This window comes from Herpailurus yagouaroundi, unplaced genomic scaffold, assembly GCF_014898765.1.
Source record: "Herpailurus yagouaroundi ecotype Mexico unplaced genomic scaffold, PumYag 193, whole genome shotgun sequence".
Classification (NCBI taxonomy): Eukaryota; Metazoa; Chordata; class Mammalia; order Carnivora; family Felidae; genus Herpailurus; species Herpailurus yagouaroundi.
This window is the reverse complement of record NW_024412424.1, coordinates 8,028,947-8,044,216: the sequence shown is the minus strand read 5'-3', so window position 1 is coordinate 8,044,216 and position 15,270 is coordinate 8,028,947. Positions and strand designations below refer to the sequence as shown.

The window sequence follows — 15,270 nt, the reverse complement described above, 5'->3', positions numbered from 1 at the left end:
CAGAAGCCCTCCCAACCTGATCTAACTACACTCCTTGCCCACAGGTTTTATGTGACCTTCCAGAATTCTCAGTATTCTCTCATGGTCTACACTCATCTCACACAGCCTTATGAGGTCCAGACTATTAGAAGCCCCATTTTAGAGATGAGGCAACCAAGGTTCAGAGAAGGAGTCAGTCACCATGTCACACACACAGCTCCTGGCTCTGCCCTTCGGGATGTGGTGGCCACTGACCAGGGGAGTAAATGAGGCCCCAGTCTTCCAGGGGCTCTGTCAGAGAAGCAAGCATCTTTACCCTGCCCCCTGGCCTTGCAGGCTTCCTTTCTATGACACCCAGTTATAAGCACCAGAGTTCAAGTGGTTGATTTATGAGGTCTCTGATCACTGGATCATTTGTTTACAGGTTCTCTAACTTTCCCATGATGCTAGAGGGTGATGGGCAGAGAAAGGTAAAGAGTTAGTAGTCTCTGCCTGTTCACCAGACTTCCCTGAGGGATGTAGAGGTGGTGGGGCAGGTGGTGATCATGAGGCAATGTGAGGTGCTAGCAGAGGTGCTCCCGTGGGATGATGGTTACAGTAGTGAAGGTGGTGGTGGAGGTGGTGGTGGTGGTGGTGGTGGTGGTGGTGGCGGCGGCAATGGAGGTAATGGTGGAGGTGACAGTGATGGTGTTGGTGCCTATGATGATGGAGATGAAGGTAGTGATGGTGGTGGTGATTGGTGATGGGAAGAACTTTGGCAGTCATGATGGGAGTGACGGTGGTGGTGGTGCCAGCTGATGAAAACATTGGCAGTAGAGATGGGGTAACAGTGGTAGGAGTGATGAAACCATGTTGGCAGTGGTTAAGTGGGGATCAGTAGTGATGATGGAGGTAGCAGTGATGGTGGTGGTGGGAGTAACACTCTGGTGGCAGCAGGGGTAATTGTGGTGGTGATGGCAGTGGTAGGGCTGGCAGGCTCCCTGTGGAGTGGACAGGGAGCCTCATGGGGCAATCCACCAGGCAGCCCTATCTCACATGTAGACTGTGCCCTAGCTGGAGGCAGGATGCAGAGAGGCTTGATTCTCTTTTTCTTTTAACCTCTAGCGAACACAGCCTTCTGGGTAATGAGATGCAAATTGACAGAAAAGACAATGAGCCAGCCTGCGGCCGGTGGGGCAGCTTGTAGAGTCAGGCTGATTGCCTCCGTACCAATTTGCATGGCATTAGCTGTGCATGGCTCCTTCAGCGGGGCTCATGCATTTCATCAGAGGTCACCTGGATGGTTGTGTCCAACAAGAGGTGTTCCAGACCAGGGGCAAAGGCAGGACCACTCTGACTGTGACCTGACTGGGGCTCCAGGATGTGGCTCAGAAGAGTCTTGGGCCTATGGGGAAGGCCAGTGGATGGTAGCGGGGTGGGAAGTGGGGAGACTTCATGGTCAGCAAAGACCAGGGACAGGCCAGAGGTCCGGTTCTATTCAGGTCTAGGAGGTCTGGTTTGGCCAGCACCATGGTTCCATCCAGTGACAAACAGATCTCAGGCAGAAGAAAGGATTGGCTGACCAGGGATGCCTCAGTACACACCCAGGCTTGGTCCCTAACTGGCACCATCACCTAGGTGGTCCCTCCAGGCCTTGGCTTCCCCACTGTACAGTAAGACCCTCAGCCTCACTGTCTTTACACTGAAAGTGATGATCATCAAGCTTTACCTATGGTGTGCTCAGCAGCAGTGGCCAGGGCCAGTTCTCCATGTGAAGGTCACACATTGCAGCCCTCTGAGCATGCCCATCCTGTCACTGTCACCATCACTCAAGGCAACTCCTGGGATCATTACTGGGATGTAACCCCAGGGGACCCTAGGCAGGGTAGGACCCACATAGATGCCCAAATCCGGCCCTTTGGGCCACCCTGCCAAGCCCACCTGCCTCTGTCCATGGTTCTGAAAGTCCAGGCCCAACTTTCTCTGGGGTCCCTGCTGCAGGGTGGGCCAGGGGCCCCTTTCCTACTGCCCTGCTCTCTGACCCCTGCAACCTTTCCGACCCAGTGCAACCCAAGATTCCACCGTATACCCTTTTCCAGGACAAAGGACAGTAGGGCAAGAGGCTCTTTCCCTCTGCCCTCCACCCCTAGCCCAGCCAGTGCCACCTCAGGCATATCCTGGTGCCCCACTGGCCCCACCTCCCTTCTCACTGTCCCACTCTCTCTCCCCCCAAGGTTGGGCCTAATCAGAGCTAATCAGAAAATTATGAGCTGCCTGATTACTGATTAGATTCCTAATGTTAATAGAGTCGAGAAGGGCCCGTTCAGACTGTGTTTTAGGAAAAAGTATAAAAATAACATCATGGGAAGGGAGCATGGTGGCTGGATGGGGGCTTGGGCTCTGCTGTCCTCACAGGCAGGGGCTCAGGCTCCTCTGTTCTTGTTGGTGGCGGGCGCTCAGGCTCAGCTTTTACATGGAAAGAGGTCTCCTCGCACCCCTTAATTCTGCCAGTGAAGTTGCTAGCCCATGAAACTACCTCTACCATAGAGGCCTCTACCAAGTTCTGTGTTCAGGACAGTGGGACTGAATTACAGTGGGAAGATAGGTGGGATATAAAGAAGAACTTATGGACGGCACACTGCATGAGAGCAGGGCTACATCTGTACTGCCCGCTGACCTAGCCTAGCACAGGTAGGTGCTTAATAAACAATTACTGACATGAAAGAGAGAAGGTGCACAGTAGGTGCTTAATAAACATTTATTGACATGAAAGAGGGAAGGTCATATCAACCTCTTCCCACTGGAACCACTACCCTCCCATGTCCTGTCCCTGAGCCGTGGTGGGGCGTAAAGACATCTAAGAAGGCTTCCTGGAGGAGGGTGTTGGAACATGTCAGGAGAATGCACTGTTCTGGGGCCAGAGCAGGGGGACCAACTCCTGACTGATGTGGCCAGATGAGCGGCCCGTCACCACCACCACCCAGCCTCTCACTCTGGCAAGGCCTCAGTGGCTTTTGTTTCCAAACCATGCCATCACAGACTTGGGATGAGACTGGTGGATGACATTCTCACGAGTTCCAGAGTGAGACCAGGGTCCCGGAAAGCAGACACCTTCAGTTCATACCCCTGAGGCAACCCCTTGACCCCTCTGCACGGGGTGCCCAGTGGGGCTTGTACTCAGCCTCATTCTGCCCATGCCTTTACCTCTGCCCCATCTGGAATCCCTGTGCTCTGTCATCAATGCTGCTTCTGGCCTGGTCTCTGCTCCCCACCCCAGAGAAATCCATGGCCTCTAAGCTAACAGGTCTCTTAAGGGCACCTCCTGATCTACCCCTAACCCCACTGACCTAGGTGGAAGCCTGCCCCCAGCACTGGGACCACACACATCCATGACTCACGTCCCTGCCCTTAAGAGACCACATATGGGGGGAGGGGTGGGCATCAGACAAAAGAGTGATGGCAGTACCACAGGGAATTCTGGAAACCAGCCTGTCAGGAGCACCAGGCTGCCTGGAGGAGGTGAATGAGCAGTGACCCCTAAAGGATGAGGAGCAGCAGGTGAAGGAGACAGGGAGGGAAGGGCAGTCCAGGCCTAGGGTACAACACAAACAAGGGTAGGGAACCTAAGCATGGCAAGAGAGCAGAGCTCAAGGTCATTGTGGTGGGAGAGTGACAAGGTTGGCAAGGCCAGGCCACACAAGTCCCTGTAAAGGGTGACAACAGGAAGGGCAGGGGACAATGGGACTTTGTGGGAGGCCTGAAGTTGTGGGAGCCTGGGGAGGATGAGCTTATGCTAAGCAGCTTGGGTAGGAGTCTGAAATTGGATTGGAGGTGGTTCTGGAAAGGTCTGGTCAGAAGAAAAGGGAGGTGATGGGAGTATGGGGCTTTGGAGAGGAGCAGCTTCCAAGGGATGGCCCAGCTTGGGTAGAGTTGGTTGAGTAGTTGGCAAATGGGCCCTCGACTCCTCCCTGAGACGGAGTTGGGCTGGAGGCCAGGCAGGATGCGGGGGGGCCAATGGACAAAGGTGGTGCTGAGGGAAGGGAAAGTCCACTGGCATGAGCTTCAAATGAAGCCAGGTCAAGCCAAGGTCAGAAGGCCCAAGAGAGAATCCAAGTTGTGGTGGAGCAGTCGGGAGGTCCCTGTGATGAGCTGAGGGAAGGGGCAATGTCGGAATTGGGGCTGTATCTCCGATACCCAGAGTGAGTCTGCATCCTGCTCAGAGTCCTGCTCTCTGTCCATACCTTGTTCTCCATCCCCATCCCCAAGGCCCTGGGAGGGTCCAGGCAGGATTCTGGTCCCCATTATACAGGTGAGAAACAGGTCCCAAGAGATGAAGGTTATGATTCCCAAATAATGCACTGGGCCAGCCACCAAGCCTTAGGAGCTCCAGCCTCCCAGCTTCTGTAGTAGGGCCATTGTTACACCCAGGCATGCACACAACACCCACGCCCATACATGCTTGTCTCCAGAACATGGCCTGATGAGGGAAAGGAGTCAGTGACATGTCCTGTGGTGCACATTGATAAATGACATGTCTCCCATCTCCTCTAACGGAGAGTAGCCAACAGCCCTGGGCCTGACATCCTCACCTGGTGCTCTCTGCAAGTGTTTTTAAAGGCATTAAAAAAAAAAAAAACAACAAATGTTGGCAAATTGCACTGGACCATCATTCAGAGGGAGGAAACCTGACAAAACTGGAAAATTTATGAGAAATTCTACCTGGCTCACCAGGGACTGATCCACCTGTGGAGATGTGCAGGTTTCATGCTGGAGGCTAAGGGGGTGCCAGCTAGGTTGGTGGATTCTCACCCATGTGAGCCCCGTGAGGGATTGTGCTGAGTGGGTCAGTACCTTGGAAGGAGCCCCTTCAGCTTTGGAGTCCACATGGCCCAGCCCTCAGCATGAGCTCCTCGGGGGCAAGGTGCTTGCCCATGGCTAGGCTCTGGGGCCACAGCCCAAATTCTGACCTGTGCATTGGGTCTCTCGGCTTATTCCTCATCAGGGAAACTCTCACAGGTGCCTGTCAGGGAACCCAAGAGCAGCAGCAGTGACTGGCCAGGGCAGGGCCCCAAGAGCCAGGCCCATCCGATTGCCCTCAGCACAAGGCTGTCCAGGGCCACATTCGTCCCCTCCTGAAGCAGCCCACCACCAGAGCCGAAATTTCCTGAGGGTGGGCTTCATCCCCAGTTCCTGACAGCTGCTCTGTAAATTCATACTGGCCCCTGTGAGTGTTCTGTCCAGCCACAGAGGCCCCTTTCCCTGTTCACAGTGGACACATTTGGATCCTGCCATGTGATCCATTGGACCCAACTCCTTCGATACTGACTATAGTTCCCTTAAAAAGCTAAAGCAGTGAAGCCAGAAGAATTTATGTCCTCACCAAAGTGCCACATCACCTCCTTTCCTTCTTAGTCTTCCTACACGGCCTCTTACTCCTGATGTTAAAATGTCCAGTTTAGGGAGCACCTGGGTGGCTCAGTCAGTTAAGCATCCAACTCTTGATTTCAGCTCAGGTTGTGATCTCATGGTCGTGAGATTGAGCCCCGTGTCAGGCTCCACCCTGAGCATGGGGCCTGCTTGGGATTTTCTCTCTCCCTCTCTCTCTGCCCGTCTCCTGCCTCAAAATAAATAAGTAAACATTTTTTTAATGTCCGGTTTTTAAAAATCCTCCCAGGCAAAATGCAACACAGCAACCTTCCCTGGGTACCCAGGATGTCCCAGAAAATCTTATCTGGTCTGAAATTCAGGCCTCTGGGACACCAGGTTCCCCAACCCCATCTCGGTTTTTAGCAGAAGCCACCCCTCACTTCTTCCTGTTTTTTCCTGGGAAATTAAAACACAAGCTGCCCTTGCAGGCAGGACCAAGGAGGCATGGAAATCGATAACCAGGCCCAAGATGCCCAGAGAGAGCAGCAAGCCCAGGCCTGGGGGTGGAGAGGTGGGTGCCCCTCCACAGGGGAACCACACACAACTTGAATGAGTTTTTTCCTGGTACATGTATTCTGACCTTTTTTTTTTTTTTTTTAAGAAAAAAAATCCATTTTACTAATTTTTTTTATCAACTCATGGGGGACGTGTGCAGCTGGTGAGGGAAAAGGTCAGGAGGCCCGTTGGCTGCCAACAACAGCACAGGCCTCAACTGACGGCTTTCCCCTGAGGCGCCCTTCGCTTGGAGGAGCGTTTGTCATTTTCCCTGCAGCTTTGGTTGCTGGAGTTTTGGTCTGAGGTTTGAGTGTTTGTTTGTTTTTCATTATTTTGGTGGTTGTTTTTTATCTTTCAGCTGTTAAGTCTGGTTAATACAGAAAGGGTAGGTCAGATGTGTCATGGGAGAGGAGCCAGGTGTGTCCAGTGTGGACAGATGCAGGAGACACAGAAGGAGGGACTTGGGAGGGAAGGTGTAGAGAGGATGGGAAGTCAAGGCCAAGTGTGGTCCTGCCCAGGGATCACTAGTGTCCTCGGTACACTTGACAGGAAGGCAACTGCTTCCAATCGACTGCTGTCTGTTAAGTCATGGACCCTGGGCAGCCTGCTCTGCCCAGGCTGGTGTGCTTCTCTCCACCCCTCAGAACCCAGAAAAATGGGGGATCAGAACAGAACCTGCCCTTGGAATGTCGTGGTGAGTGAGGCTGTGTCTATAAAGCCCTGAGCACATCACGTGCTGCATATGGTGGCAGTCAAAGAGTCATTGAGGCAGCCGTCAACTCAGGCAGCAGGCACTGTCCGTCCACATGTGCGCCTCCCCTAAGCCACAAGTTGCGCAAGGATGGGGCCAGGTTGGGGTCTCCTGGTTCCTGACTGTGGATGTGCCCACTTGGAGCAGATGGTAGACAGAAGGACAAAGGCCCACTCAGGCCAAGGTAGCAGGAAGGAAGAGACCCACAGGGCCATGAACCCCAACCCCACCTGCACATCTACCCCTATTGTCAGCCCTGGGGCTCAGGCTCCTCCTTGCTAGGCTGCATCTTGCTTCATTATTATGCAGATATTTTAATTATGCAGATATGTTTTTAGACAGTTTTAAATATGTATATTATTTACTCATTAGACCATAACAGCTCTGGAAATTGGAAATCTGTATTTAGTATCTATCAGTGCACAATACAGAGCTAATACAGGGCCCACAGGCAGGGAGGGAAGCAGGGTGGCAGAGGTGGCAGTGCTGGGCTGAGCAGGGGCTGTTGGACACCCTGGTCCTTACGCCCTCCTGGGGTCTGGGCCCAGCGACTCCAAGGTTGGAGGGTGGGCTCAGAGCAGCATCTGGGAGGCCAGTTACTGATCCACTCTCCTGAGGAAAGGACAAAGGAATCACTCTTGGAGGCGAGGGGGCGGGGGGAACAGCCCAAGCAGCAGCCTTCATGGGCCAGGCCTGGTCCTTCCCTGAGGTTCTCACTGTCCAATGCTGCTTATAGATGTGGGTTGACGCCCCCTCTACCACTTCCTCACCAGGGGTCTGGGGTAGTGGCACTAATGCTCTGAGCCTCAGTGCCCTCACCTGTAAAAGGCAGGGGAACAGAAGAATCCACCTCTCCGGTGTCTTGCCAGGGATGGAATGGGGAGGGTGAAGAAGAGGCCCAGTTTTCCACCTGTCATTGGATTAACTGCACAGTCAGTGAAGCCCTGGCCCAAGGTAGGTGCCAGGGGTCATGTCTAGTGTCATCTATCACCATTACCTTCCTTGCAACCCTCTGGCAGTGTTTCCAGGGCATCTACTTGGTGCTAGGACTTTGCTGCCCCCAGCCTCCATCTCAAAGCCCCCCCACCCCCAACCATCACAGTTTCTGCCGGGCTCAGCCCTCAGTGGCCCAGATCTTAATATCCCGCTCCCCATGGGTTCAGGGCCTTTTATCCTAAGCCTCTTGTATCCTCTTGGAAGAGGGAGTAGCTCTAACTAATTAAGACCAAACACCTCATACAATCTTTCCCTCTGGGCTGCATGAAACAAATCCTGTTTGATAGGCAGTGGCTCCCCAGACCCTTTCAGGCTAGGCCAACACTGGGGTGAGAGGAATGCCCTGGAGAAGCAGGGGGGGGGGCACACCCAAATTGGGGGAGGAGTGGGCCCTGAAAGAGGAGAGAGAAGCCTGAGGCCCCAGCCCTGTCTCACCCAAGCCCTGCCCCTCCCAGCATGCAGTGAGGCTGGACCCTCCAGCTGTTGGCCTCAGAGGAGCACCCACCATGACTCCAGGCCCTTCATCTGTGGCCATTGGCTCTGCGGCAATGGAAAGATGTTTAACTTAGTGAAATTTGAAGGTGTCTCCTCAGGCGAGCTTTGTCCCCAGCCCGGCACACCACCAGTCCTCCTCTTTTTTGCCTTTTCCTGTAAGAATAGTTTCCAGAGCTGAGAGAAATTGATTGTTAAGTGAAACTCTCTGCTAATTGCCTCTGAAATGCCTGCTGTTATTGTGATGGACTTGGCTGTGAGCAGCCCTGCTCAGCAGTCCCACCATGGTTCCATCCAACGCCTTGGCCACAACGGGGACATCTCGGGCCAGGCAAGCCACCATCAGCAACTTTGCAGCAGCATTACCCTGATAGGCAGCCCTAACCCTCCACAATGTGATGAGGAAAAGTGGCTCGGAGAGGTTGAACCATACATGTGGGGTCACACAGCTGTCTGGCAGAGCCAGGCTCAAGCCCAGGTCTCTAGCCAAGTTCAGAGATACTCTGGTCTTGAGTTAGCAGACGTTCATTGTGCACCTACTGTGCACAAGCGGACAGGTTATTGTAAACTTAACAGCTGCCAGATGCAGCCCTCACCAAGCTTGGAACTCAAGGAAGAAAGCAGATGAGGTGTGATGGGGACAGATGGGGGCTTGGCAGGGGTCAAGGAGTGGTTAGGAGAATGAGGTCTAAACTAACACCTCAATGGTGAGGGAGTGAACCCCCTGAGGAGTCTGCGTGATGATGCACAAGGTGGAATTAGAATGTGCAAGGGCCTAATAGCAGAAGACCAAAGGCTGTGGGTGGCTGAGGGATGAGAATGGAGCATATCTCCCTCAGAAGGCAGTAGCCTGGATGTGGGACCAATCTGTGGGCCCACTTCTGCCCCTGCCCTGCAGGGATCTTGGTAAGTTCTGTCTTTACCTCTGGGCCTCAGTTTCCTTCCCCACCCTGCCTACTCAGAGCCTTTTGTCATAAGGACCCAGGAGAGGTGGGAAGGATGCACTAGGAGAATGAACCTTAGGACAGGGTGGGGCTGGGCTACAGGTACATCTCCCAGACAGCCTTGAGCTGGGCTGACTCCTGTGGGCTCTGTGGAGATGGGAGCACGAGGCTCTGAGTGCCTGACAGGGGAGGGGAGTCCAGGGACTGGGTGAAGGCAAAAGGAGACTTCCAGGAGAGGTGACACAGTCTGATAGGGCTGATGGAGATGATGTAGAGCACGTCTCACACAATAAGAGTGGATAACAGAGGAAGACCCAAAGGTGGGCAAGAGCCTTGCATGCTTGGAGCCAGCAAGAGAAACCTCCCAGGGGACTTGACCCTCTGGGCAGCTTCTAGGGGTTGGAGCAAGGGGGCTGCCAAGAACCTACCCACCCTCTGAGTGGGTACAGTTCCCGCCTCCAATTTACAGACAAGAAATCAAGGGCCAGCAGGGAAGCCACTTATGCAAGGAAGCCGGGATTTGAACCTCGGCCAGGGCTCCAAGGCTCTGGGAGTCAGGTTCTGATGGCTGCTTGGAGCCCCGCAGGCATGCCAGTGGGTGGGCCTAGCCCTCTTCCCTCTCCCCTCTCCCCCCAAACCTGATGGGACCTCCAGCTGCCAGAGCTGGTCCAACGCCCCCCCCCGCCCCCATCCTCCCCCCGTCCGCCCTTCCCCACCCCCACCCCACCCCCCCCACCCCCCAGCCGCCCTCTGCTGCCTCAGCCCTTCCTACTGAACCACCAGGCCTGTGTGTTTAGCAGTTTCCACACGTCCAGCGCCCGGGGATGGACTGATTGATCTGTAACACCGAAAAAATAATAATGGCTTGATCGTTACCGAGGATTAAAAGTAATCCTTTCGCCGTGGCTCTTGCAACTCCGTTATTCACGAGTCAGCGGGCTGACCTGGGCCTTCGAGCCTATGGGACTCCATGGATTCAAGGAAGCTAGGGGCTAGGCAACCCCCCAACCCTGGGTCTCCCTCACCAGGCCCCCCTCACCTTGGCTGCTCAGCTAGGGAGCCAGAGGGCCTGCAGCCCCCATGTTCCTCTGGCCTGTGAAGCCCAGAGACAGAGCTGAGCCCTGAGAGGGTAAAGGAGCTGGCACCCCTGGCCAGCAGGGAAGGTGGCTGCAGGAGAGGACAGCCCCTCAAGGCTGTGGCCCAGTTGGAGACTTCAACTGGTGCAGTTTGGTGTTTGTAGCCCCATCAACCCTGTGGCTTTTCTGAGGCAAGAGGCCTGATTCTGGTTATTCCCACACCCTGCGCTCGCCTCATCCCCCATGAAGGGCAGTGGCCTCAGTGGAGCCCTTCACTCTAAGAAAGGTCTGGGGTCCCTGGGAAGGTCACAGGCCACAGGGTAAGGAAAAGGGCCGTGAAGTGATTGCCCAAGGCTCACCCCTCAAGGTGTGGCCCCAGGGGCCGTCCCTAGGCCTCATACCCTCTCATCCAGGCCAGGTGCTAAGCTTGCACCCTAGTAGATGCTCAGTTAACAGTAATAACAAGTGTTGTGTCATGTGTGTCACACAGTAATGTCCTCTACAAAAGAACATGGCAGGATTGTGAATCAGGGGCCTCACCCATCCTGGGAGTTGGGGTCAGGGTAGAGGCGTTTGTTGTTTAGGCTGAGAAGAGGCCCCAGGATGGAAGTGAGCGCAAGTGCACCCCTCGGGAAGGCAAGAAAGACTTGCCTTTTATATGCAGAGCCATGGGAAGCTGCTAAAGTGCTTCAGGGCAGGAGGTAGCCTCAGGATGAGATCCACATTTGGAGAATAGATGACAAAGGGCGAGAGAGGACACAAGAGCCTGAGGGAGGGACAGAGCCTGGGCTGGAGACGAACAGTAGGCGGTTTGAGTGATAGCACAGATGAGATATAGGCAGCAGGGATTCCAAGACGGATGGGCTCATTCCGAGAGGAGATGGTATGAGCTTAGTGGGCCTGAGGGTCACCCTAGGAAGGTGTTCAGGACCTTAGAGGGGGTCAGGATTGGAAGCAAGATATGGAAGGTATCTAGGAGTAGAGACCTGTGGTCCCTGAAGCTGGGTGAGGGGGGTAGGGGCCCCCCAAGCAGGCACCGCAAAGCAGGTGGGCAGAGGATGGAGCCTACAAAGAAGACAGGTTGGGTAGCAAGAGAGGGGATCAGAGTCCAGGAAGGGCTCAGCATTATAAAGTGAGGGGGTTTGACTTCAAGAGGGACTTCCCTACCCTGTCCCCAAGACCCCCAGCCTAATAGTCTTCCTAGCATCCAGTGCTCTTGGCTGGAGGAAGAGGGGGAGCTAGGCCCAGTGGGAGTAAGGATGGCGCTGGTCAGCCCATCCTGCCAGAGGAGGCATCCTGCCCCAGACAACAGAGGCCACAGCTCTGCAGGCCGTACCCCACCACCACAACTGTTACATGCTGGGAGGGAGGAAAACTGGTCTCCTGGGTCCTGATCCCCATTTCCCCATCATGAGCAGCTGGCAGGCTTTGTTAGAATCTCCCCCACTGAGGTCCACGTGCCACACCAGGCCTGGACCAATGGACAGGGGGTATGTGTCCTAAATACCAAGAGACCAGGGCCTTCTGAGTAAGCGCTGGAGGCCAGGAGGCAGGACCCCACTGCTCCACCCATAGGATGGAATGGGGCAGGGATGGAAAAGCACAGCCCCTACTCTACAAGAGTTGCCCTGCTCCTCACTGGGCATCGTGGAATGTACCTTCAGACCTTGGTCATGGGCTGGGTAACACAAACGTGGCTGAGGGGCGCCTGGGTGGTTCGGTTGGTTAACAGTCGACTTCAGCTCAGGTCACAAACTCATAGTTCGTGAGTTCAAGCCCCAGCATCAGGCTCTGTGCTGACAGCTCAGAGCCTGGAGCCTCTTCGGTTTCTGTGTCTTCCTCTCTCTCTGCCCCTCCCCCGCTCACACTCTCTCTGTCTCTCTCTCAAAAATAAACATTTTCAGGGGCACCTGAGTGGCTCAGTTAAGCATCAACTTTGGCTCAGGTCATGATCTCACTGTTTGTGAGTTTGAGCCCTGCATCAGGCTCTGTGCTGGCAGCTCAGAGCCTGGAACCTGCTTTGGATTCTGTGTCTCCCTCTCTCTCTGCCCCTCCCCCACTCATGCTCTGTCTCTCTGTGTCTCAAAAATAAATTAACATTAAAAAATTTTTTTAATAAATAATAAACATTTTCTTAACTAAAAAGAAAAGACAATGTGGTTGTGAAGGCCAAACTCAGAGCCCCAGCCTGACCCAGACTATGTGACCTTGGAAAGGTTTCTCATTGTCTCCCTGCCCAGGTATCCTCATCTGAGGAAGACATGAGCAGTGACAGGTACACATGCTGTGTCACCAGCCTGGTGGCAGGCTTGGTATGCAGTAAGTGACCAGTTCACTGTAACAGTCGTCAGTATGATTAACAGGACTTCACTGCACTTAGCTCCACAGGAGGCCCCAGAGGGCCATCTTCAGGAGCTCCAAGAGTTCCTGGAGGGACAGAATCCATGGAGGTGCAAAATAAGAATCTCTGGGCAGCCAGGGTTCAAGCCCTGAGGGTGGCAGAGTACCAATGCCTCTTTCAGGAAGCCCTCTATGACATCCCGAATTCCCACAGCACTAAGCTTCCTAGAAGCACTTCAGCTACTCCTGCTCTGGTTCTACCCAGTTTTGTGCCTGTTTCCTCCTCTAAATTGTGAGACGACAGGGCTGGCTGGCCTGCCACATCTCCACACATCAGCATGGTCTGGTGCCAGGCGTGGTTGGTAACAGGGTGTGGGATAGAAGGACACAGAGCTGTGCTCACAGGCACAGGGGCCATGATGGAGGAGAGTGCAGGAACCAGCCCCAAAGGGTGGGCCAGGCTTGTGTGGAGAGAAGGCTTGGAGAGCCTTGCTGGGAAGGGGCTCAAGAAACCAGGACAGGGACAGTGGTAGGGGGCCTGGGTGGGCAGAGGTGTGCTAGGGGTACCTCCTGTTGGGCCCTGAGCAAGCTGGGGACAATGACACATCGGCAAGGCACTCTGTCACTTGTGGCAGTTCACCCTTGACTAGGGAGGGCCTCCTCTTGGCACTGGAGTGACACTGGTTTGTTGGAGGTAGAGTGGCAGTGGGGCTTGACTCCAGGGCCTGAGGCCTACTACATCCCAGGGGTCCCCCTGCCATCGTGTGGGCAGGAGATGTGCCTGGGCTAAAGTACAGGGAGTCTCATAGAGATGTCACAGGGAGATACCACTCAGGTCACTGTGCAGGCTTCACCTGTCCTATGTGAACCCAGCTGTGGGTGGGGGAAGAGCCCCCTTCTCAGCAAGCTGAAGAAGGTCTGGGGCCAAGGAATCTCTGAGGGTCTGGCAGGATGGGACAAGGGAGTCCGTGAGCCAGCCTGGACCCAGGGAGTACTAGGGATGGAGAAGGCTTGGGCTGGGCATGAGTCTTCCTCAGCCTCTGACCTCCCTGTGCTCTGTTCCTCAGAGATTGGCCGACGCTGCAGAGAACTTCCAGAAAGCCCACCGCTGGCAGGACAACATCAAGGTAAGAACTGCAGTGCCCTCCCCAGCCCCTACAACCTGCCCACCTCCAGCAAGGACAGATGTGAATATGGGGGAGGGGGCGCTGCCCAGAAACACTGGAGGGGCACTGAGAGCTCTGTGGAGTAGAGCCTGGAACCTTTGTCCAGCATTCAGCAAACATTTGAGGCTCCCCTTGGTGCTGGGAGAGAGGGTGCAGCTATGAACCTCTCACTCCACCCCAGAGGAGCTATGGAGTCCCCCGCGGGCAGACATGCTGCTCTAAAGTGATGCTCCCCAAAGTTGGTGTTAACCTTGGTGGTTAAGGATGTGCCCAGACTCTGGAGAGAACCTAGGGCAAAGAAGTCCCTTGACTCCAGGACTTTTTAGACTTTAATACGCTGACTTGGAAGAGTCACTGCGGGAAGGGGACAGAGTTCCCTGTCTTCCAGGAGGCCATGAGCCTAGGATAGGGGACTAGGCTGTCACAGCCACAAAAGCCCCTTCTTCCACCAGGAGAGCTCAGAAGGAGCCCAGGTGCCGAAGGAGTGGAGGGGTGAGAAGCTGGTGATAGGTCTCTTCTTGAGGGTGGAAGGGCCCAGAATGTGGAGGAGGGAAGGGAAGCCTCACTGCCCCCCAGTTTCAAACCCAGGTAACCCTCACAAATTCAGGCAGCTGTGTGTGATTTGGACTGAGGCTGGATATACCGGCACCATTACTGTGAAGCCAGCATCTCAGAGGGTCACAGTAAGCCAGAAGGTAGACTGAGGCAGGGTTCCTCCCAAACTCAAGGAACCTCCCATGCCAGGGATGATGGAACGCTCAGGGACCAAGCCAGTTGGTGGTGCTCATGTGTCCTCCACAGCTGCTCAGACCTCTGAGCCATGCCTCCTGGTGGTCTCTGCCAAACACTGGAAGAGGCACCAAGAGCTGCCTGCTGGGACCCAGGGACCAATAAGGGGCGGGTAGGCCCTTGCCACTGCAGCTCTGGGCCTGCCACTTCTGGGGGACAGGTGGATTATTATCCCTACTTAAACTGATGAGACCACTGAGGCACAGGGTGGTTAGACCGGCCTGACATACCTGTTGATGGCAGAGATTCACAGCTGGGCTGCCAGATACCAGGGGGTTCATGTCTATGATCCAGGCCCCCTCAACCTGTCTGTCCTCCTCCCTGGTCCCCATCTCTCCAGGCCACCCTGAGCCTTGCCCACACCATGGCATTCTTCCTTTGCTGCCTGGTGGGTATTGGCTGCTACCCTTAGGGAGCTCATGTGGGGTTGGAAGTAACAGATGATTTTTTACAGTGAACACATAAATGAGCTGATGACTCCTTGGACTGATCCCACCACCCCAGGAGCTCAGGACTGGCCCATCTCTCCCTCCCTTTCCAACACCACCACCCCACAGGACCCACGGGTCCCCGTGCCACCTCAGCCCCTTGATCAGAAATATACATGGTAGGGGCGCCTGGGTGGCTCAGTCAGTTAAGCGGCCGACTTTGGCTCAGGTCATGATCTCATGGTCCGTGAGCTCGAGCCCCGCGTCGGGCTCTGTGCTGACAGCTCAGAGCCTGGAGCCTGTTTCAGATTCTGTGTCTCCCTCTCTCTGACCCTCCCCCGTTCATGCTCTGTCTCTCTCTGTCTCAAAAATAAATAAACGTTAAAAAAAAAAATTTTTTTTTTAAAA

At 54.7% G+C, this 15,270-nt stretch overlaps 1 protein-coding gene across 12 annotated transcripts in view; it reads left to right on the top strand.

Moving 5' to 3' along the window:
* Positions 1–15,270, top strand: part of CACNA2D2 (calcium voltage-gated channel auxiliary subunit alpha2delta 2) — a 117,212-nt gene that overhangs the window by 71,185 nt on the left and 30,757 nt on the right. For all 12 annotated transcript variants that reach the window (XM_040445462.1, XM_040445460.1, XM_040445459.1 and 9 more), the window contains exon 3: positions 13,547–13,606. In XM_040445462.1, coding sequence (XP_040301396.1) covers positions 13,547–13,606 — 60 coding nt within the window. The remainder of the gene's footprint in view (positions 1–13,546; positions 13,607–15,270) is intronic.